The sequence below is a fragment of the Notamacropus eugenii genome, chromosome 1 (assembly GCF_028372415.1).
Source record: "Notamacropus eugenii isolate mMacEug1 chromosome 1, mMacEug1.pri_v2, whole genome shotgun sequence".
In the NCBI taxonomy this organism is placed as follows: Eukaryota; Metazoa; Chordata; class Mammalia; order Diprotodontia; family Macropodidae; genus Notamacropus; species Notamacropus eugenii.
The window spans coordinates 195,392,715-195,418,395 of NC_092872.1; the positions used below are offsets into that span (position 1 = coordinate 195,392,715).

General features: G+C 37.2%; 1 protein-coding gene across 10 annotated transcripts in view; it reads right to left on the reverse strand.

Moving 5' to 3' along the window:
* GFRA1 (GDNF family receptor alpha 1) overlaps positions 1 to 25,681 on the reverse strand; it is a 292,085-nt gene that overhangs the window by 220,936 nt on the left and 45,468 nt on the right. For 5 of the 10 annotated variants that reach the window (XM_072623462.1, XM_072623453.1, XM_072623468.1 and 2 more), the window contains one exon: positions 549 to 563. The exons of the other annotated variants lie outside the window; for them this stretch is intronic. In XM_072623462.1, coding sequence (XP_072479563.1) covers positions 549 to 563 — 15 coding nt within the window. The remainder of the gene's footprint in view (positions 1 to 548; positions 564 to 25,681) is intronic. 10 annotated transcript variants of the gene reach the window in all.

Below are 25,681 nucleotides of genomic sequence, written 5' to 3' on the forward strand. Positions count from 1 at the left end.
CAGTATGCCTCAAGAATTAGGACTACCACATATTTCAAATTAAATTGTTCTACAAAAGACATATTCCAACACACTGGGGATGCTCCATGGAAGTCACACATTCTCTTTCATTGGTTTCTTCAATGACTTATCAGGTTCACAAATCTACAGCAGTAGTAATGGGAAAGGACTTTAATGTTACTATCATTATTAAATTTTCTTTCTGACACTATCTTCTATGTTAGCCCTGGAAATACAGCAACTAGATTTGGCAGTTGTTCATTCATTCATTCATTCATTCATTCATTCATTCATTCATTCATTAACCTCTCTCTCCAAAGGCATGGACATAAAGATATATACAAATCCGAGGAAAGGCCTCCAAGTGCAGTAGCTGAATTAACCCCCAGGTTCATTTTGGCTTCCTCCTTCACATCTCCACAAAGAGTCAGCCAGGCTGCCTCCTGCACAAGCAACCTCTCCATGCCCCCCCATCCTCTGGGGGGAAGAGCCCTTGACACAAGCAGCAAGAGCTTATGTAAAGAAACCAATAGGAAATGAAAACTTACCTTGTTGGAAAACATCTGCAGAGTGAGAGGAGAGAGAGAGAGAGAGAAGGAAAAAAATCATTAGCAAGCAAAATAGAGTATATAAACAGTGTGTGAGACTGTGAAAAGATTCAAGTTCTACATTTAATATTTATGAATAAAATATCTCCTTAATTCTCTCACATTATAATCCATGCACAAACTCACAATGTCTCAGTGCCAAATTCCCTATTGAAGACACTCGGTCAACTGTCAAGGAAGATTGTTTTTCCCTTTGAAGCTAGGGCTAGCCAGGGCTTTAATGATTTCTGAACTTCTGCAAACGTGCACCCAAACCCTCCAGCTCCCATGCTACCATTTTTCAAATATTCAAATTCACACTCTTCTTACTCTTCTACACTTATCTTCTAGTGGATTCTCCTCTACCTACTTCCAGTAAGTTTATTTGATCTTATCCAATGACATTATTTCAAAAACATGATATGAATGCAGGCCTTCATACACTTAATCTTGCCTTCAAACATTGAGCCCTGAATTCAATGGAAAGAATGCTACATCTGGATTCACAAGACCTGAGTTCTAATTCAAACTCTTCTACTTAATTAATGCCTATGTGTCCTTAGCCACTACTACTAAATACCTCTCCAGGTCCCAGTTTTCTCATTTGTAAAATTGAGGTGCTGGACTAAACATTCTAGACTAGGAAGTCTTAACCTAAGGTCCATGGATTTTTAAAATGTATTTTAATAACTGCATTTCAATATAACTGATTTCCGTTGCCATCCTACGCATTTTATTTTATGCATTTAAAAATATTACTCTGAGAAGGGGTCAATAGGTTAACAAACTGCAAAAGATGTCCATGAAACAAAGAAGGTTAAAAAAAACTGTTCTAGATCTATGATCCTATTCAGTAAAAGCCATCAAAAGGTCCCAACACTGGGAGAGGAAAATACTCTTTATGTATGTTCTCTAACCAAGAATAATTAAATATTACATATATGACATCTTGGTTATATATAATGAGCATGAGATGCTATTTTACCTCAGCTGTTAATAATTCACATGGAAAGACAGAAGAAAGAAGGATAGGTTATAAGGAAAACATTGATTTAAACTCCTCCATCTCTACCCTAATTCTTTCTCTCTTCTCCCTACTTCTTTCATTATTTTTCTCCTCTTCCCTCCAATGGGGGATCAGCAGCTTGTAATGGATCATAAGCATACAGTAGTGTATGACCCCATTGGTCCCCTTTTGTTTTAGATTTCTATCATGGAGGGAATAATAGATACTAGCATAGAAAAATGCACAGCATATCACATTTGAAAACCACTTTAGTTCAGTGGTGTCAAATGTAGCCTGAACCACATTAAAATGTAATTGGGAAAAGTTTAACAAAATAAATAAAAATACAATTCAACAGAAATCATGTTAATTTGTGGGGACTTTAAGTCAATATAATGGCTGCAGGGATCCCTTTCTATTTGGTTTGAGATCACTGATTTAGTCCAACCACCTCATTTTATAGAAAATACTGAGGTCCAGAAAGATCATAAAACATGCTAGTGTTGACAGAGTCAAAAACAATATTTATTTGGTCTTAATGAAACTGTAAGTTTGGGGGGAGGGTTCCCGGGGAACAAAGTCCAATTTTGACATTCTGCATAATCTTTTAATAAATTTGGAAGAACTAATCAAACATGGAAAAATGAGGTAAATTACTCAACTATCAAACAGATCTTTTCATTAGTCACTGGATTTTTATCTCCTTTTCTCCCCAATACAAAATTCCAATTAACCTATTATCTCACAAGCATTCCCTTCATTCATGCGGATCATAGCCTATTGGTCTCTGCCCATCCTATTCCCTCCCAAAATCCTTCCTATTCACCCAATCTTTCTTTATTATTTTGTCCTATGGAAGCCTCCCTTTGAAATCTAAGGATTTGCCTTAAAGTCTGAAGGTATCCGTGGGAAACAGAAGATATAAATATTCCAGAAGGGATATTGGAACCTTATTCCCTCTTTTTTCTTTGGGATACTTTCTCTTTAGCAATGACCTGGCATATCCACAAAACAGTGCCATTTATCTGTCTTTGATAGCCAAAACCTTGCTCCATCTGGGAAGTGAAAAGATCCACAAATAGAACAATAGTTCAACTTGAACTATATTTTACACTTTTAAAATTTTAATGAATATCAGTATAAATAATGCAAACCTTCTACACATGACTTCTCTTAATTAATTTACATGCTTCAATTTACATTTCATAGATGAAGAAACTGAGGCTCAGTGGAATGACGTGACTTGCTCACAAATAAATGGTTCTTTTCACTATACCGCACTGCCTTTATCAACATTCAGCCCTTTTCTACATACAACAATGCTTTAATTCATTCATTTATCCAACAGAGATTTATTAAGCACATACTACGTACACTGACCTAGGCACTGGAAAAACAAAGGCAAAAATGAAAAAAAAGAAAGGACTTTCTCTTAAGGAACTTATATTTTACTGAGGATAGACAACACATACACAGTAAAGTGAATGCTTAGGGGCAATTAGGTGGTGCAGTGAACTGACTCACACACTTAATAGCTGTGTGACCCTGGGCAAGTCACTTAACCTCTGTTTGCCTTCTCATTTGACAAATGAATAATAATAGTACCTACCTCATGGTAAAGACCAAATGAAATAATAATTATAAAGCCCTTAGTACTATGCCTGGCACATAGTTAGCACTAGATCAATGTTATTATTTTTATGAATACAAAATGAAATAGAAATTTATTTCAGTAGGATGTGGGCACTGAAAACTTGCGCATCAGGAAAGATGTACTTGAAGAGGGTAGCACTCCCTGAATGGAGCTAGGGAATCCAAGAGCGTATGGGAAACAGAAGCATGAGTGACAAACAGCCTGTACAAAGGCATGAAGGTCATGTGCCAGGTGGGCCAGTTCAACTGTAACATATACAGCAAGAGGGGACTAATGTAGAACTCAGCCTGGTAAGATAAGCTGGAATGAGGCCATGAAGAGATCTCTTCAAAATGTCACTTTTCTAAATGCAAGAAGCCAGTTGGATTCAGGCCTCAGTAATGAATAAACCAAAGAAAGAAAAAAGAAAAAAAATGTGAAGCAGGCATTTTTTGCCGTGTCATCCTTCTATATTGTTTTCCTAATGGGAGTTTATGGACCTCAGAGGATGTTGGTCATAGAAATACTTGCACACTTCCCTCACTCCTCCTAGAAGAAATAGCCTCCACCCCCCAAAAAAATTAAAACCCAAAAAACAAATCAGTATTAACAAACAGAAGACATACCAGTCTTTTTTGTTCTCATAGGAATTAGGTAGAAAACCACTAATTACAAAAATGAACACATAAGCAAACACTGGTTATCATTTGAAAATCTATCCTGCTAATGCAGATGCTTAAGAAAGAACCTGCAAAAATTGGTGAGTCAGGTCTGGGAAGTAGACCACAAGAAGTTAATAAGCTCACCCTACTTAACCTTAGCACCATTCTCTCCTTCACTTAAAACCAGCACCCAAAGGTCTGCCCAGCAGTTACCATGAGCTCCCTTAAATTAAGATTCTAATGCACTGAATTCTTTAGAGATAAATGCCATACACACAGACTATATGGTTACTTATTATTAATAATAAATCATGACAATTAAGTTGGTTGGTTCCTAAATACCGTTGATTAAAAACTTTCCTGAGTACTGCTCATCCAAATGACTAGTGTTTATCCCTATTAAAGATGATTTAAGGACACTCTGGGTGAACCCCTCTCTTGTTCCTGAGTTAATAAGTAGCAGCACGGATATGGAGATACTAAGTGAGACTTCTTTATTATCTAGCGTTTTGCTTTATGAGGTAAGGCTGAATTTCAGTCTCCTTGCCCATCCAATCTGCAATGGAATATTTTACTATTTCAGTTCCTAGTCCATAACTACCACATGTAAATACCTTGATATGATCACAATATTACAATTAACCCACCCTATAGCATTACAGATATGCCAAACACAGTAAAAAAAAAAAAGCGATGGCATTAGTAAGACTGGGGATGTACAGTTACTAGTTCTCAAACAATGTGATCACTCTACTCTCTCAATTTTAGTCCTTTTCCGAGGTTAAATTATAGATGAGGGGAGTTTAGTTTCTTGAAAATGCATGCACTTAACTCCCTTTTAAGAAGTCTCACCTGGGGAGACAGCTGTCTTGTGAGTTCTCCTGTGGTTTGTGCTACAGAAAGGAAAATCTCTTTCAAGTTCAAGTACTCTTACAGTAAGCTGTTACTAGGTCTTGACTTACTGGGGAAAGACAATGGGACATGGACAAGCGATCACATTTGGAATAAAGACTGCTTGTACCATACTTATGTAGACAACAAAAAAAAAAATCTCAAAATGACCAGTCTCTCATTCTCCCCATCCCAGATTCCTCCTCCCCCAACATACCAACACACACACACACACACCCACACACACACACACACACTCACAAACCAAAGGCAGAAACAAAAATCTAATATATACCAAAATATTGATAGCAGCTTTTTTTCATTGCAAAGGACTAGAAATAAAGTGGATAACTAATAACTGAAGAATGGGTGGATGTTTTATGGAACAAAATAGTATTGTGTAAGAATAACTGATAAGCATGAAGAATTTTTTAAAATCAGATAGTTTACATGAACTGATGCACATGGAAATTATCAGATCCAAAAGAGTAATATACATGATGACGACAACAATGTAGATGAAATTATTTCTTCTAAAAAGAATCTGAATCCTGGATAACTGAAAAAAAACCCAGTAGGGTACTACAGGGGAAACATACCTTCCTCCTTGGCAAAGAGGGGGGAGACTACAAGAGCATAATGTATACATAATCATATATGTTAATAACCTTAAGTGTTTTGATTCAATTGTTTTTCTTTGCTATAATATAGGAGAGTCTAATTTTGAAGGATGGAGAAGCAAGAAGATAGTGAGAAATCAATGGCAGAAAAAAAAAGCACAGATTTGTCTGAACTGACGCCAAAAGAGGTGAGCAGAACCAGGAGAACCGCTTAAAAGTGGGAGACACTAATAATATTGTAAAGACAAATAACTTTGAAAGATTTGGAACTCTGATAAACACAATGACCAAGCACAGTGCCAGGGCACTTGTGACAAAGCATGGGGCAGTGAATGAACTTTGGTCTTGAAGTCAGAAAACGTGGGCTCAAATCCCAATTCTCATCATTACTAGTGGTGTGACTTTGGGCAAGACATCTGCAAGCCTGAGTTTTGTTAGTGTTTTATTATTTGTAAAATGAATGAATGTAAAAACATTATCCTTGATGCATGGAGAATAGAGAGCTGGCCTTGGTGTCCAAGAGATCTGGCATCTGGTCCTGCCTCTGTTACATACTGGCCATGTGAGTCTGGGCAAATCATTTTACCTTTCAATGCTCCAGTCAACTATCTAAAAGGCTGCAAGCTGGATGAATCACTTAAATCTTTGTTTACCTCAGTTTCCTCATCTGTAAAATGAGGATAATAATAGAACATACCTTTTTCCCCAAGTTGTCGTGAGGATCAGTTAAGATAATGTAAAGTGTTTAGCATAGTGCCAGGTACATAGTAAGCACTATATGAATGTTAGTTGTTATTAATCTTAGACTACTGTAAGAACATGAATAATTAATATTATAAAACAACACTGTAAAACATATATTTAATTAATGACTAGTTCATTGTTGCTTGCATGGTACCAGTTCAATACCATGTGTCTCTGGTCACAAGAGATTCAAACAGATTCTGAGAAAAGTCTATCAAACCAACACAGTGATAACATTCACATCACCATCCCACAACTATTTTATGACAAAAATTCAAAAGAACTTCCTAAGTATTATATCTCATTTAAAAGTGATAGGTCCAAGGCAACTGCAACTGCTAATTATCTTCCATCCAAAAGAGCAGAGGTCAAATGACTTGCGGAGATTCACAGAATGTTTGAATGATCAGACTTTAAAGATCTTCTAGGTCATTATGGAGATGATGAAACTGAGAACCAGGCGAATCCCTTGCCTATAGCACACAGCTAGGTTGCTAAAATTAGAAATTCTTAACTCTCTGTGGCCCTAGGAACCTGCATAAAAATCAGTATTATGAACTGGGCAAAGTATATATCTGACACTCTGTTTTTTGATGTTCCTTTCCCTCGAGAGCACTTGGTGGCTGGTGTCTCCTGGGTGACTCCTAAGGACCACTTAATCAATCAATAAACATCATTAAGTGACTACTATGTAGCTGGGCTAAGCATTGGGTATATTAAAAAAAAGGCAAAAACCAGTCCCTGCTTTCCAGGAGTTCTCACAGTCTAGTGAACATGCTCCATCTATATAACTCTTTCCCATTACTCTCGCCCATCTATGTTTATCTGCCCTATGTCATATTTCCTCAGTTCCCTCACCACCCTGCTCTGTGCAGCGAAAGTTAACCAGGTAAATACATCAATGTTGGTGATGTTTCCCCTTCCCAACTAGCATTCCCACAAAACTCCCACATCAGCAGAACCAGATGAAAAAGTAGCTGGGAAATGTTTAACAAAACAAATAAAAAATAAAACGCAATGCAGACAATGTTAATATAGGGTTTTCTAAATATATCTGCAGAGATCTCTTGCTTTTTGAATTTGATACTACACAGTTTATGAGTGTGCACTTTAACAAGTGGCCATCTAAAGAAAATGTCTCAACCCAAAGGCAAGATGGCAGGGGTAAGCAATTCAAGCACCGGTACAGGCCTTTATGGAAATATTTGGGAACACACAGGGCTTTGGGCTTTGCCCATTAAGCATACCCTATAGATAATCATTTGTTCCTTTGGGCTAGTGCTACATGAATCTTGCCAATGGACTCTGATTTCTGAGGATAATTTATACAGATCCTATCCACCTTCTAACACACGATGTACAGAAAATATTTTCTGAAAATTTAAGGTATGAAAAAAAGATTTCTTTTTTTTAAAAAATCTTATTTATTTTCATTTGTATTAAATTCAGTGTATGTAAAATTCCCTCAATTGAAATTTTACTTGAGTTGACTTTCATCACAAGTGAAAAGCATTTTCAATCTCCCAGACCCACTTGGCAAGCCCCACGTACATATATACAAGTAGAATTTGATGTTCAATTTGTAAGCATCATGTAACATAATGACAATAATAACTGACATTTGTGTAACAATTTGTGGTCTGCCAAGATAAACAAATAGAGAATATGTGTGTATGTGTGTATGTATAGTTGTGTGCATACACATATATGTACATACACACACATATATAATAATACATGTATGTATATATATATATTTATATATAAAAACTTTATTCCTACCTTCCAGCATTGTTTTGAGGATCAAATAAAATTATGCATGAATAAATATGAATATCTATCTATATACATATGTACATACACTATATATGAATACATACATACACAGGCACCTACATGTGTGTGCATGTCAAAACAATGATGGAAGACAGGACTGTCATTATTATTTCATATATTTTGAGGAAATTGATGTTTATTGTGGTTAAATGACCAGCATAAGATGGAAAGGGGAAAGGGGTGGCCCTAAGAGGCCATATGGTATATTGATGGGATAGTAGAAGGAGAACTCCATAGAAGTCAGAGGTTCTGGATTCAAGGTTCCAAATCTGCCACTCCTTACCTACTTCAGAAAAGTCCTTTAATTTCTTGGCCTCTCAGTTTCCTCATCTGCAAATTGAGGGAGTCAAACTATCCAATCCCAAAGAGTCTTCGCATCTCTAAGATCTCACGACCCTAGGACTGTGTCTGTCGAGTTGGCAGCTGAAAGGAGTTGGGCTCCTGCTGGCTTTCAGCAATGCTGAATCCGGGATATGATTAGTTTTCATTGTCTACAGTGTCAGACAACTTACTCAGTCGTGTGGCCACACAGTCAATATCTGTGACCTTCCCTGCTTCCTGCAGGCACATTCAGACAATTTTGACCGAATAGAGAGAGACATTGTGAGTCTTGGTAATAGTATTAAAAGACCATGAAGGGAAGAGGACAATTTTTCAATTTTTAGTCCCATGATGTCAGCTGGCCCTGTTTTTTATTTCCAGAAAATAATTTGTCTTTTTCTTCCCTTCCCTTTCCATTTCATTTTTTTTTTTTTGTAGGCGTGAAGGATGATACCCACTTGAAGAATTTGTTTCCCTGATCCTAGTCTCCACCTTCTTCCACATCAAAAAAGAAAACTACTACTTCCCCTATGTTTTCCCTTACTATTCGGGTCCTGGTGCTCAGAAAATGTCTTTTATTTGCAGAAGGGAAAATGTCATCTGGAAGCACATGTGTTGCTGACATCTATCTCAGGCTGTATACTCAAAGCTCTCAGCCCCCCACACTGTCTTGGGAAGGCAACACAAGTGACGTAAGTCAGTAAGTCTATAACATTTTTATGATACTCGTTCAGTAGTATATCTCATTTCCAGCACAGAGGGATAAAGCTCTTAACTACTGAAAGTACATAAAAAAATAGATTTAGGAATAATACTTTTTATGATTGTATTCTGTATACTGTGAAAGTTATGTTCAAATCTGCTGGTACTTTATGGAGCCGAGAAAGGAGAACAGTATGGCTTACTAGCTAACAGTGTATTTTATATTCATTTAAAACTGTTTTCTCTTAAATTGAATTACTTTTTGAGTAATTATAATAAGACTAATCCAGGCTTAATGAATTCATGTACAAATACTTTAGACTGCATTATTAAAACCTCCACGATATGAAACTATATTAAACTCACTGCCTCTAGCAACCAGTGATTTTCTCTCTGTTCAGGAGAATGTCATCCATGATTTTCTCTGAATCTTTAAAACCAGCTTGCTGAGAAGTGGTAAGAGTCTAGGTTAATATCTTAACAAAGGAAAATTTTGACAGGTTATATTGTACTACTATACTGAAATTCATGCACTGAAATATCAATTACCATAAAAAAGGATTTATTATGTATCTGTATTGTATGGAAGTTTCTGTAGGATTGAGTGCTATAACTCAACCTTCCATCTTAAAGCTTTGGTTAAGAATAAAATAAAAATAATTATCGGTCAATTCTTCCAAACAAAAAATTCAGCAAGTCTTATTTCTTAAGGTCTTTTGGGCATTTTAAATTTTCACTAATGGTGTCAGGAAAAGATAGCTGGAATGGAAACCAGCATTTTCTAGGTTTTTGCTACTGGTTCTGGTTTGGTTGTTAACTAGTTGGTTGGCCTTGGACAAGTCCTTTTCCCTTTTCAAGCCTCAGTTGCCTCAGTTTCCTCATTTTAAAAAAGGATTTCTGAGGTCCTTTCCCAGTTCTAAGCTATTTTTCTATGCCTCTAAATTTAAAATTATACATATTCTATTAAATGTCTCATTATATCACAACATAATTTTCACTCAAATTATGCTAAATTTTATTAACACAAAAAATAAGTATATTTCTTCCTTGTTGCATAAATCCACAAACCCATCTATGCTAAAGGTTGTTGTTTCAAACTTCTCTTAAAATGTTTTATCAAAGAGAAAATATTTTCTTCCATTGTTGATAAAGTAAGAACCTTTAAAGTTAAAATCAATTCCTTTTTTTCCCCACTTCCTAAAATATACCTTTTCACAGCATTTCCAAGGCAACTTATTAATTAAAACAACTATCCTTTCCCTGGAGCAGTCATTTAGATCTAGGAGCTCATCTGATGTTCAGTCTATTCCCCTAAATTGAAACTGGACAGCCACAAACAGTTATACCTATTCTCTCTCAGAAGGTGCTAATTTTCACAAGGCATAATTTTAAAGTAAATATAAGAGAATGTCAATAATCATTATCCTGATGGTTTGGAACAAAGTATCTTCTATATATCTCCTTAATGTCCGAGACAATTAAGGCCTAAAATGCTGTGCTGGTCAACTGATTTTCCAATAAAACTGATTTGCCAAATATTGATCCAGGTCATAAGAAAAAAGGAACTAGTCGTCCTAAGCAGCATTTTGTAATACTAGTATTAGTCTCTTACACACAACTAACTAGAAAGGTTAAGCAACAGTCTAGTTGGAAATCTACATCAATGGAGAGAATTTCCATACCTGGAATTCTGTACCCTGATGCAAACATAGGTGTGTCCAAAAAATATCTCTGTCTATAACAGATTCCCAAATTATTTGACCTGCCATCCCCTTTCCAAAAATAATTACTCAGTGTCCACCTGGAAATCTACTTTCTTTAATTCTTTTAATATCTTTTTGAAATCTGCATCATTTCAAAAAGTATATAATTTTTTAAAATGATACATCTTAAATTTAATAATTTGCTGTAAATTTGTGGGGGTGTTTTCCTGCATTGAAATTCTGATGATGCAATACTGTGTCATGTAAAGTATCATACTATAAACAAATCACTCCATGCACATATTCATTCCAGTGCAGGCTGGACTTCCCAACAATAAGCAACATGCTCACCTGCCAACACTTGTTTGTTAAGACCTGTCAGCAGACTTGACCACTGATCTGTTATATTATGACCAAGTATAACTTGTATTTTATGTGTTTATTTGAAAAATAATGTAATCACTATGACTTTAATTCTGCTACACAATAGATGAAACACGTACAAATGTTTTTTTTTAAATTTTCTTATCTTCTTATGCTTCCACCAATCCCTTATTTTTATTCAAAACCCCCCCAATTGCACCTGAGGCTACTACTGACCCCTGGATCAGTCTAGCGTTGTCCAGGAAGTGGTATTACCAACTTTGGGAACCTATGATTCTGTAACATTTGTGGTAGACAAAGTGCTTTCATTATAGCATCTCAGTGAAACAGGAAAATTCAAGCTGAAAATTTTCAGCTGAGAAACTGAGTGTCAAAGAAGTTAATGAACTTACCCAGGGTAACTCTGCCAGTAAATGTCAAAGCTGAGAACAAAGAGGCTAGCTCATAACATCTCAAAGGCAAAGGAATTTACACTAGACTGGCAGAAAGGAAACTTAGTTCTATCTTTGCTATTAATTATATGATTCGAGAATAAAGAGGCTAGCTCATCACATCTCAAAGGCAAAAGAATTTACACTAGATTGGCAGAAAGGAACTTTCTTTGCTATTAATTATATGACTCTAGGAAAGTCATAACCTCTTTTAACTTCAATTTCCTAATATATAAGATGATGAAGAATGGACTATATAATCCCTTGTCACTAAAACTGATAGGGATAATAATAAACATATTAAATAGACTGGCATTTCTATGCCAAGCAGAAATATCCAGAGGGATCAGTGTACTGGGTAACTAACTTAAAATAAGAATGAGGTTTAAGTCCTAGCACTTATCACTCACTAACTACCCTAAAGAGATAATCGTTGTAAAGTGTTACATAGTAAGTGCTATCTACATGTTAGTTATAACTTTCATCATCATCATGTGAGTGTGGTTAAATCAGGGGGTTTCTTTGCAAAGACCCTGGAGTGGTTTACCATCTCCTCCAGTTCACTATACAGATGAGGAAACTGAGGCAAACAGAATTAAGTGAGTCACCCAGGTCACATAGCTAATAAGTGTCTGAGGCCAGATTTTAGCTCAAGAAGATGAGTCTTCCTGATTCCAAGTGCTCCATCCACTAGAATTCACCGAGCTACACAAAGTGTTGTTAGAACAGAAGAAAGTAGTATCTCCAGCTCTCGGGGCCTCAAGTTCCTCATCTGGAAAAAAGGGAGTGTGAACCAGAAAATCTCTTGAGTCACTTGCTACTCTAAAATTCTCTTAAAGGGGAAATATGTCAACAGACCAGAAATAAGGCCAACAACATAGTGTTTTGGTCTAAGTAGCGAAGACAGACATACCCTTCTGTGATTATATATGTGTCTTTTTCAAGGATCACATACTGTTGTTGTTTGGGGGGGAGGACGGTCACAGAATTGGGAGGGTGACTAGGTAAAGTGAGAAGGGAAGCAAAGACATATTATTGACCATGATTTTGTAACAATCTCCACCTTTTACTTCCTGCAGGTTTAACATAAAAGAAATTTCAAGAAGAAAGGGAAATTTGTGTTGAAGGAGGAGATGAGAATCAAATGTTTTTACTTCCAAGGAGTAGGAAGATTCTTTTAAGTATAAAAGCAATGTAATTCAACCAATCAGATAGATGGGGATTTAGAAGGAACTCAATTCCTGGGCCTCACCACAAACATCATGGAGGCTTTGACAAAATAATAGAAATGGGAAAGAATAATCTACGTCAACACTTGCCTAGATTCAAAAGCTGATATTGATCAGGATGTCCCAGGATGTCTACTTATTATCAATCTATAAAACAATGATCGTTTAAAAGGACAATTATGACTCGAAAATTTCCCAAGGAAGTCTGGAAACAGAATCTACAAATGCCAAGAAGAATGAGAAAGAAGACTAAAGGAAAACAAGATAGTTCTCTTTAACTATCTGATGATCAATCATAAATAAGAGACATCATTCTGTATAGGACTAGAAGGCAAAAGTAGGGCCAATGGGTACAAATTAAAAGGAAGTGAACTTTTGGCTCAGTCTAAGAATTTTCCAATAATTGTAGCTGTCTGTTCAACAATGGGCCAATTCCTTTATTGGTAATAGTAAAAATAGTCATGGCATAGTGCATAGTGCAAAAAACACTGGTAGATTTGGAGCACAGCATCTGACCACAAAAGTGCTTTATATAAATGCTTAATGACTTAGCAAATTAGTGACTAGAGGGTGCAGCTAGGTGGTGCAGTGGATAGAGCACCAGTGCAGGAGTCAGGAGGACATGAGTTCAAATGTCACCTCAGACACTTGACACTCACTAGCTATATGACCTTGGGCAAATTAACCCCAATTGCCTCATCCTGAGTCATCTCCAGGCATCCTGATGAATATCTGGTCACTGGATTCAGATGACTCTGGAGGAGAAGTGAGGCTGGTGACCTGTATAACCCTTCCTCACTCCAAACAAAGTCAAGTGCAAGTCATGTCATCATTTCTCTGATGGCATGGTCTTCTTCAGCAACGAAGGACAAACACACACACTTATGCACTTTCATTGACTACGATCTCTGTGACTCTTAGCAAGTCATTTCAAATCTCTGGTTTCATATATATTGAAAATGCCCAGATGTACACAGCTCAGTACTCTCTAGTAGTATATCAGGTCATTAATAGTTGGACAAAGACTGTATGATATCGGCTTCCATCTTTAAATTAGTGGACTTGCACAACATAATCTAAAAAAATCTGATTCTTTAGAGCCTCTATCCCCTTTTCCTCTACTATACCACCAATATAGTTTTCTAACATGTAAAATGTGGGAGGTTGATCTAAATGATCTCTAAGTTTCCAGCTCAATATCTAGGATTCTGTGATTTAGACAGTAGATAGCTATGTACCTGCCCATGTATCTGTGATAATATAAGAAGAATTCCTTTACTCTATGGGAGTTTAGACTAGATCACCTCTAACTCTCAGAATCTATGCCTCTTAAAATCTAGGAAAATATTTTTATTCATAACAAGAATTCTCACCAGCTGCTTTTCTTACTTTATACCTGGGGCACTGATAGAATTTCACCACATGAAACACATTAAAACTTAGGCATACTCTGTAATATAAGAATGCTACTGTTTTTCAAAAGTAGTGAGAAGCAAATAATTAAATGTGAAATATAGATACTGCATAAATCTTTCAGAGCTCTGTTCCGTATTTTTGAAAGCAGTAAATTTTCCAAAGTCACCCACTCACAGATTTAGGTTATGAATGTGTCACTTTTCTCCAGATCAGTCACATTTCATGACTTTACATAGCAGGACAGAATATACTGTGCCCCAACTGCTCTACAATCAAATTGTGAATTTCAGGAATTAAAAAAAAAGCACAACAATGGAACTAAAGACACTTTAAAAACAACTTCTGAATCTATAAATGGAAAGGAACACAACGACTATTCTTGAAACATTTTAATGCTTATAGAGCGAAGTTTCTCCCACCTCCCACCCCCCAAGTATTACTCTAATACATCATCAGGACCAGTTAGTGTAGCCTGGATTCTCCAAAGCTCTGCATCTTCCAGACACAACCAAGATAGTTTAAGGTATGGCCCAAACAACATTTAAGAATAAAATGTTTCATCACCAGAAGGTTGGTCACTGGGTAGTAGTACATTGTTTGGAGCCACAGTAATCATCAATTGGACAAGAAAAGAAACTGCCCCTAAGATCCATACAGCCCCCTTCTTCTTCTATGAAGATAAACACAGAGTAGCAGAAAAGTCAGAATGTACAGGAGTTCTTAACCTTTGTTGTGACGTGGAGCGCCTTGCAAGGATGATGACGTCTACAGGCCCCTTCTCAGAATAATGCTTTAGATGAATAAAATAAGACATAATATTGCAAAAGAAACCACTTATATTGAATTTAATTATCAAAATATTTTAAGAAAAAAAGTTCATAGACTTCAGGGTAAGAATCTGTGGGATAGAGGGTGCTAAGAATAGCTCTGAAACAAAGTACAAACACTAATTTAATTATTGTTTTTCTTCATCATGCAATCTCTGTTCAGTGACTAGGAGGTTGACAAACTACTAAAAGACTGAACTCTATCCATATAAATAGCCTTACTATACATAATGCCAGAAGATACAAGCAAGTTACATCTAAATGTGGGTGGCAGGTTCACCAGGCTTTCTCAGAGAGGTAAGTAAAGGAGGAAGTTGAACTGCCTTCACTGGGACCCAAGAAAGCAAGAAAAATCAATTCATGGGACATTTGGTTATATCACCTTGCAGTGCATAAACAGAGACCACCATGAAGCTAGCAACAACTTGTGTTCCAGTACTACAGATGGCTAACATCTGTTACAAGGATGAAGGAGACAACTCCTTGACAAGGTCCTCCAAATTCGATCAACGTATACCCTGATATGCTGCAACTCTGTCGTGAAAAGGAAGATAAAGAACTATGCTGGAAAATGTGAGTTGGAAATCAATAAATGAAAGAGGTCAAAGGCATGCACTACACTCAAAAGTCACATATCTCTAGAGTCAGTCAACTTTTTCTCAAGAAATCTCAAGAGGTAATGGATTTTCTAGGCACTGAATTACAATAAACAAATAAAACCTAATGAAAACAAATTTGTAACATATACAAAGCAACGGGCTGCAGATACAGTCATCATTTTCAATCCTGCTGTCTTTCGTGGAATCGGATCACTGACCAGTTGGAGCAAAAGTCAAAGTCAACAGATTGTTTAAATAGGCAAAGCTGGAGTTGCCTCAATCACATGTGATATCTTCTCATTTTGATTCTTTCTTCTAGTTTGGTATTGATTTTGATCTTTGCTCTAGCAAGCTGGTGGTCTGACAACACACAGATGGCTGATGCTGAAATGACTCCCACGCTAGGAACCAGCCATTTTCAGTCCATTAAAATATGCGGTTTCCTTTTTGGGGGGGATGCTATTTAGTGCATACCACTTTAAGTTCCTCTCGAAGACTAAAAAAAGAAAAACAACATTCAGTATATATAGGAATAAGGTTTCTGTATAGTCTACAAGCTTTTAACCTCTGTGCACATTATTCCAACCAGAACTACTCAAATAAGCTGTTGAAGTCGCAAATGGGAAATGGATGGAATTAAGGTCATTGGCTAAAACAGCTATAATTTTATGGAAGAGTTTAAGCAATCCAAGGTGGCAGCTCGATTGAGGCCACTGGAGTCCAGAAATCACTTTAACCAGCAGACACCCTCTTGTGCCAAACATGGATAAATGAAAGCTGTGTGCAACACCCCACAGATGATTCCCTTAAATCCATTAACAAACACTGGTCAAGCACATATTATGTGCCAATCACTCTAGTCTTGAAAGGGTCATAATGTCATGTCCCTCCAACCTTCCATCTACCTTACTTCTAAACCTATTGGGTGTCATCTCGTTCTTTCATCTCTCCATATTCTCTCAGTCCATCACTCCTGCTCCAACGCAAGTAAACACTGTCCTCTACACTTCTCTCCCTTATCCTCTCGTCTCAGAACCATTCACTTCTTGTCAATCTTCCATTTTCTCTCCCAGACACTATCCACCTTATCCACTTATATTACCAAGCTACTGTTTTGAAAATGCATGTTTTATTCCATAAATTAAAAGTAAAATAAAATATAAATGTTAAAAATTGTTTTAATATGTAATTGGGGGAAAAATAAAATATTTTTTTTAAAAAAATGGTGTCTGCTCTACATATGTTAAAATTTTATTAAAATTATATGAAAATTATGATGACAGAGATAATTCTATTCAACAATCCACTGAGTACAAGATAACAAGATATAAGCTCACGTAAGCTTAGCACTGTCATCAAATGTGTTATGCACAAGATCCAAAAAAGGACCCCCCCATTAATAGAAAAGTTCTCTAAATGCTCCTATTCAAAGATGACAATATATTAATTTCCTCAAGACTTAGAACACTATAACCACTATTTATTAAAACCCAGATCAATCCAAAAGAGGTTGATCTCATTGCTTTGATCTCATTGCCTATACTAGAAATACAAATTAGACAAAAAACCACTTATGACCTTCCTAGACCTACTGCATGCAGCTGGATGAGAAGTCTACTGTTTTAGACGGACATACAGACAGACAGAAAGACAAACAGATAACTATAGAGATAGCTATAGAGATATCTGTAGATATATTCAGAAATACATATTAACATAATATATATCATATGAAGATTTACAGGTAGGTCTATGATGATATAGCATGTATATGTATGTAAAGACCATAAGACCAAACCTTCAAGCCAGAATCTAGTGCAATCTCTTAGCCCATTTACTATTTAATAGATGAGACCTAGAAAGGAGGAGTGTCTTGGAAAAGGTCACACCATGCCACAATGAATAGAGGGCTGGCCTTGGAGTCAAGCAAGCGCTGGCACGCAACAAGCATTTTATTTTATGACACACACTGCATTCAGTGATGGAGATACAACTCCAGAAATGAAATAAACTCCGAGGTCAAGGGCTTACATTCTATCGGGGGAGATAGAACATATGTAAATATATGCAAAATAAATATGCTGTCATTCTGGGGAGAGATTTGCAGCAGGGAGACTCATTTGTACTGTAATAGTCCAGGTGAGATGTGATGAGGTGGTAAACTAGGGTAGTGATCATGTGAGAAAAGAGGCAGATGTAAGAAATGTCATGAAGGTAGAAAGGACTGAAAATATCTGGCAATGGATTGCATATAGGGTGGCATGAAAGGAGAGTAAAGCATGCAGGATGCTTCCAAGGTTATTAAGCTAGGTGATGGAAAGGATGGCAGTTTGAAAGAAGGGTAGGTTTGCAGAGAAAGCTTATGAGTTCTGTTTTGGACATGTTAAATGTGAGAAACCTCTGTGAAATGTACAAAAGACTGCCTCCTAACACATCTAAACTGTGTGATTAGGGACAAGCCAATTAATTTATCAGTGAAATCACTCTATGAAGACTGTAACTTACAAATGAGTTCCAATTGGCATTTGTGGACGGAATTTCCAAGCTGGTGGTTCCTTACATTGATAAAGCCACAGATTCATACCCCAAAAAACACATACACATAACATACAGAGGTGTGTGTAACTATAGACTACAACCAAACACAGGATGACAAAGGTGAAACTGAAGATCTCTGCAAGCATTTTTACAGGGATTTTGTTTCACTGCCCACAATAGTTTGGATTCCATCCATGGTATTTATTAAACTTCACCACCTCAGCAACCACTGGTAAAGTACATGACATTTAAAAAAACCAGGAAAAGTGATACTATGGAAGCTCTAGAGATGAATAATGAGCTGGGCCCACAAATGTGAAGGAGCTTGGTTGAATCACATTTTGAAAACTGTGTACTATTATTAGTGATCCCAAACTATTCCCTATGGCAAAAGTTGATTTCCTTAAAGCCAGTATTCTTCTGATGGTGCTATCTGCCTTAAATGATTCAATTCCACAACCTCAAACGAATTCTTATGAAAGTAACTGAAAAAGTAACCATGATGGTATGGTTAAGTGATCTAGAGCCAGACATCCTGGAGAATGAGGTCAAGCAGACCTCAGGAAGCAATAGTAACAATAAGGGTAGTAGAGGTGATGGAATTCTAGCTGAGTTACTATAGATGATGCTTTTAGAGTACTGCAATCAAAATGTCAGCAAATTTGGAAAGCACTGTCCACTGGATTAGAAAAATCAGTTTATATTCCCATCCTAGAAAAGGGCAACACCAAAAAAAAAGTTCGAATTACCAAACAATTGTACTCATTTCACATGCCAAAAAGGTGATGATTAAGATTCTGCAAGCCAGGCTTCAGCAATATGTGAATCAAGAACCACGAGAAGGGCAGGTTAGCTTTTGAAGAGGCAGAGAAACCAGAGACCAAATTGGCAACATTTGCTGGATTATGGAGAAAGCAAGGGAGTTCCAAAAAAGCACCTCCTTCTATTTCATAGACCATGCTAAAGCTTTGACTATGTGGATTATAACAAAATGTGGCAACTCCTAAAGAGATGGGAGTATTAAATGATCTTATTTGTCTCCTAATAAGATGTATACAGGCCAAGAAGCAACAGTTGGAATCAAACGTGGAACAACTGATTAGTTTAACATTGGAAAAGGAGTACAGCAAGGCTGTATAGTGCCACCTTATTTACTTAAGTGATATAAAGAGTAGATCATGTGAAATGCCAGGCTGGATGAATCAAAAGCTGGTTAAAGCTGCCAAGAAAAATACCGACAATCTCAGATATGAAGACAATACCACTGTGATGGCAGAAAGTGAAGAATTAAGAAGCCTCTTGATATCACTGAAAAAAGAGAGTATAAAAACTGGCTTGAAGCTTGAAATCCAAAAACCTAAGGGGCAACTTGACAACTGATCTTATCTCTTCCTGGCAAATAGAGGGAGAAGAAATGGAAACAGAGTCAGATTCTTAGGCTAAAAGATCACTACAGATGGTGACTGAAACCATGAAATTAAAAGACACTTCTTGAAAGGAAAGCTATGGCAAATCTGGACAACATGCAAAAGAGCAGACCTTGCCAACAAAGGTTCATAAAGTCAAAGCTATGGTTTTTCCACCAGCAATGAATGGCTGTGAGAGTTGGACTATAAGGAAAGCTGAGCACCACAGAACTGATGTTTTAGAACTGTGGTGCTGAAGAAAATTTTTGAGAATCCCTTGGACAGCAAGGAGATCAAATTGCTCAATACTTAAAAAAAAAAAAAATTAATGGCGGCTTTTGACTGGCAGGTCAAATACTGAAGGTGAAGCTTAAATACTCTGGCCACACACTGAGAAGACAGGACTTATTGGAAAAGACTCTGATGTTGGGAAAGACTGAAGGCAAAATGAAAAGGGGACAGCAAAGGATGGAATGGATAGATAATATCATGGAAACAATGGACATGAACCTGAACAGTCTTTGAGAGATAAGTGGAGGTAGAAAGAGGCCTGGCGTGCTATGAGGAGTCAGAAGCAACTGAATGACTGAAAAACTGAAAAGGCAATGGAAAGACTCACAGCACATAAAAGGCTTCAACATGATATATATCATAGTTCATGTGTGGAAAGTACTATCAATTACATGATTGAGGATAAATATAACCAGAATGGACTAATCATATAAAAAGAATGAATGAGAGACATGAGCTGACCAAGGGGCACACCCAAGACAACAAAAGACCCAGAGGAAGGTCTCTAGCATGTTGGTTGGTTCCCTTATGGAAAACTTGTGGAAAGACGTTAAAATGAATTACATGGAAGCTAAGTGTGATCTGCATTGGTATAGGAGGTATCGGTATATTTCATCAAAATACTTAAATAAGAGACAGGACAAAGGGGAGTAAAAACATGGCCATCATATAAACACAGTCAACAAAGAATCAGACAAGGGCAGTAGCTAAGATTTTTTTTAAGCCTCCTCAGTCTGACCCTGTTCTTGAGCTCTTTAAAAAAACATGTGTATTTTGTATCGATGAGATAATTTATTGGTTTAACACTCACCAAAGCAAACTATAAGACTGTTTGATAATGTTGAGGAACTAAATTTCAAGGTCACCCAATAGTTCCTTCCAGTTCTATTCATATATAACTAAATCTAAATGAGTTCATCCAGATCCTGCTGAGCTCTTAAACAGGGGCCACTGAAGAAAGTTACTTTCTCATATTCTACAACAGACTAGAACCCTAGTTCAAGAACCATACTTTTTTCAGGCACTGTGATCTCTGTGGGAAGACTAATCCAGCGTAGAGGACCTGACTTCTACTCCTGGTTTTGCTGCTAGGAGTAACTTTAGAAAAGTCACCTCTCTTCTCTATATTTCCATTTCCTCATCTTTAAAATGACTGCTGGACCAAATCATCTTTTAAGTCCCTATGTGTCTCAATTTCCTCATCTGTAAAACAAATAATACCTACTTATTTGTGCCCAGTTAAAACTTAAAAATATATATGAAATCATTCAGAAAAGTGCAACATACCAAACTTGTTTAAGAAATGAATATTTACAGTTGCCAATGGCTACTTAAAATGAATTATTTCCAGGTAGATTCGAGTTATCATTGGCATTACAACAATCTACTCCACCACTAAGCTGCTGGTGAAAACTGCTCATTTTCTGAGTGATCTGTAAACCAGAAGCTGCCCTATGGCATCTGCTTTCCTAAGTACACATGGCACCATCTCTCATTCTGTCAGCCCTAAGCCACTCTTTAACTAGGCCGAAGGCTTCTGAAATGGCCAAAGTAAAGGCGGGGAAATTATAATTTCTTAGAAAAGTCAGATGAAACTTTCTAGCAAAGGAGTAAGTGCTCACTTCAATCCAGGGGTAACCTCTGAAGCTTCAAACAGTGTGTATCAAAGAGGAATAGTTTTAGGGGGGGATAAGTGAGAACTTTGAGCCTTACATAATTATCTGGGACTCCCAGAGGTTAAGAGACTTGCTCCAGGTCATACATCCAGTAGACACTGAGATGTAGGATTTGGAACCAAGTTATTCATGATTCCAAGACTGTTTTTTTTTTTTTAATATTATACCACGATAAGGATAGCGCAGCTAGGTGGTGTAGTGCATAAAGTGCAGGGCCTGGAGTCAGGAAGACGCATTCTCATGAGTTCAATTCAGCTTCAAACACTTACCAGCTGTGTGACCCTGAGCAAGTAACTTAACATTGTTTGCCTCAGTTTCCTCATCTGTAAAATGAGCTGGAGAAGGAAATGGCAAACTGCTCCAGTGTCTTTACCAAGAAAACCTGAAATGGGGTCGTGGAAAGTCAAATATGACTGAAACAACTCAACCACAACAACATGGTAAGGACAGGAGCATGCTTTTCCTTGCATAGGAAACCTCCTTGGTGAGGAAACTCCTGAAATCTTAAGAAGGCTGCCTAGCCAGGGCTTCTTAAACATTTTTCCAGTCACAACCCCTTCGGCACTTCTTAAACTCTGGGTTTTGATCCCATGTGAGGCCGCGACCCACAGCTGAACAAGAACTAGCTAGAGCACTGAAGGATCTAATGATTTGCCTAGGATCACACCGCCAATTTGTGTCAGAATTTGACCACCATGTTCAAGAGATGTACACACACACACACACATGCATATTCATACATACACATAAAACATTACCCCAAAAAATCCTATGAGATAACCAGAGCAAGTTTTATTTTCTCCATTTAAATCAAAGTTCGTTAACCTAGGGAATACATTTCAGGAGAACCATAAATTTGGTAAAGGCGGGGGGGGGGGGAGGGGAAGAATAACATCTTTCTTTTTCAATAACTTCTAACTGAAGTCTAGCATCTCTTTCATTTATGAATGCAGGCAACAAAACAGCACTCTGAGAAGGGGCCCATAGGCTTCACCAGACTGCCAAAGGGGTCCATGACACAAAAAAGGTAAAATGATGGGGAGCCCTCCGAGGCAAAGTTACTTGATCAAAGTTACATTCTGAGTTGGGCAGAGTGGCAGGACCAGAGCTCAGATCTTTTGATGCAGAGTCCAAAGTGTTTTCAACCTCACCAGTCAAATTGACAAAGAGATGAGAAAAAATTCATGAAATGAAATACACAAGGAAATCAAGCACACATAAGAGAATTCCTTTGAAAATCTGAACAAAAGGTATTATTACAAATGGTGAGTCATGCTCGGTAAAACTTACTCTGAGTTCATAAAATAGCAACACAACTAAAACATATTAGGTTGTTTTTCAAAGCCCTTTCATACACATTAGTTCATTTGGTCCATATAACAATCCAACCGAGTACTTATCCTTGCAGACAAGGAAGCTGAGGGATGGCACTGTGGTCAAGTGGTTTACTTGAAGTCACACAGCTAGTGAAATGACATGGTATTGAATAATAATGTTCCTTCCACAATACTGTGCTGTTTTCTGGAGGTACCTCCTTGGCTAACTTGTAGTTTCTGACACCAGTACTTTGTATTTCTTAAAATAAACCAATTAAATCTCTCCAGGTTACCTTATATTTTTGTGTATGTGTACGGTGCCTAGCACACAGTAGGTATTTAATGTTGACTGATTGATATGCATTATATGCACACATACATATATACATATTTATATTCTTATCTCCTTCACAGAATGTAATAGACTCCTTGAGGAGAAGAACTATTTCATTTCCTATAATCTCTGTATTTCTAGTCCAGCATATAGTAGGCGCTTAATAAATATTAATCGATGAACTGACTGATTGATTGGCTCCTCTATTTTCTGTAAGATCTGCGGTTTCCTCAGGGCTTCACTGTTCCACATCTCAGGGGTCTTCAGTGATTTGTTGTAGCGAAAAAACAAACAAACCAAAACACCTAGTGGCCAAACTCCAGGCAAGGCAGGAGCTTCATTCAACTAAGCTAATTTGGTGCTGGAAGGACAAAGAGTCCATTGGCAGGCTGCACATGGAGCCTTTACAGTCTGGCATGATCTGTCTCCCTCCAGACCGGACTTAAGCTCTTCTGGTACATCCTTTACGAACGCAGAGTCACCTCTCCATGCTGTAAATAAACCACTCAGATAGTCTGTGTCATTTAAAAGTCTCCTATCGGCTTTGTTTTGTGGAGGATTATTTTATTTAGAGTTTTAAATGGTAATTACTTTTTAGAAAGACACTCAGCAGTTATAAAATGCTACTGTTCTGTACCTCTGGGGATACAAAAGATCTCCTGTTTTCCCCACAGTGCTGAGTGACTTCTCGGCTTTGAGCTGGGGCTTCTCAGCATGCATTTTCTCAGACAGCACATGCACAGCCTTTTCAGAAATGGTCCACAGGCCCTGTTAAAGTATACACATTCACCAGATAAGGCAGGCCCCAGAAAACCTCCTTTGAACTACTTAATTTAAGACAAGTGATCAAAAGGTCTGCTCGTGAATGATTAAAGATAAGGCCATGACAGAACTGCTACGCACTGAAAGAAAAGAAAAGACCTTTTCAAAAGTGATTTTCATTTAGAAGTTTCCTTAATTGTAGTCTGCAGCTAGTGAGCTTTAAAAAATAAAAGTTCTTTACTTCACTGGACACTTGAAATGCAAAACATACATTTAGGGGCCAATGTATTCAGTGTTCCAAACTTGGTGTATATCACTACAGTTGACATTAAAGGTAAGGTACACGTGTAAATGAAGGACAGAGACAAAGAAAAACAATGAGAAAGCGACAAATAGAGAAGGGGAAAGAGAATGGGAGAGGGAAGGAGTTGAGGAGAGAAAGAGAAGAGAACCAGAGCGAAAGAAAAAGAGAGACAGAGGAAAGAGAGGGAGAGATCCATTCCACAGAGGTTGGTTTTGATATCTACGCAATGCACAGATCTGACTGAGCACTAGGAGACGTAAAAAAATAAAAACTTTGTCCTTAATGATATGTGATCATGGAGAATATCACTTGATCACTACCTGCCTCAGTTTACTGATCTATAAAATGGTTGCTATAAATAATAGCGCCTACCTCTCACAACCATTGGGGGGATAAGATAAGATTTTTGTAAAGCACTTTGTAAACCTTAAAGTTCTATACAAATGCTAGATGTATTATTATCATTATTAAAAGCATTATTAAGAAAACTCCATGTTTCAGTGAAAGAATGCTGTAACTGCAAAACAAGATCTGTGCTTGGATGTCAGCTCTGCTAATTACTACCTTTATGACCTTGGCAAAGTTACCCCCACCTCTCTGGGTCTCATTTTGCTCACATATAAAGTGAAGGGACTGTACAAAATGCTATCTGAATGCCCAGTATACAACACTGTGAACTAGACTACATAAATGCATTTTTCAGTCCCAGTTTTCTACAACTACATAGAAAGGGTAGGGGTAGCTCAGTATCATGGGGTTTTCACTGAATGAATATTATTGATCACAGGCAAAGAAGGCACTGTGCCAGTCACTTGGAGAAAAGGTAAAGAAAATACTCAATGCTTACAATGAACTAGGCAAGGAGATACAAAGACAAAAAAATAAAACAATCCCTACCCTCAAAGAGCTTAAAGTTTATTAGATACAGTATCTGCACCCATGGAGTCTTAAAACAAATACAGCAGTCATCACTTGCCTACAGTATAGGCAGGCTAATGATGCCTGCCATAAGAATTCTAGGAGGCAGCAAGATATCTATATGGAGGCTGAAAATAATGTGGAATGAGGTGGAGATTTCAGGAAGCTATCTGGATCTATTAGCTGCCATAAAAATAACAATTACTGGAGTACTATTTTTGCTTAGGTATTTCAGGTATTACCTCAGTTCTCCACTTTGTGAAGACAAAGCCCCATTATTCAAGATTCCTTCTCCTCTACTTGGTATGACTATAAATTCAGCTGGAAAATATTTACCTCCATTTTTCATCCTGATGAGCTAACACCTGTTTTCCTTCAAAAAGGACTAAACTTTGGGGATATTTCCTCAAGGTGTAATAGAGAACTGTATTTGATCACCTATATATTTTTTTCCTACTTCAGGGGACCCTCTGTGTGTGACTGTTCTTTTAAAAACTTTCCTGAACCACTATTTCAAAACCTATTCTAATTTGTATATTTTTATG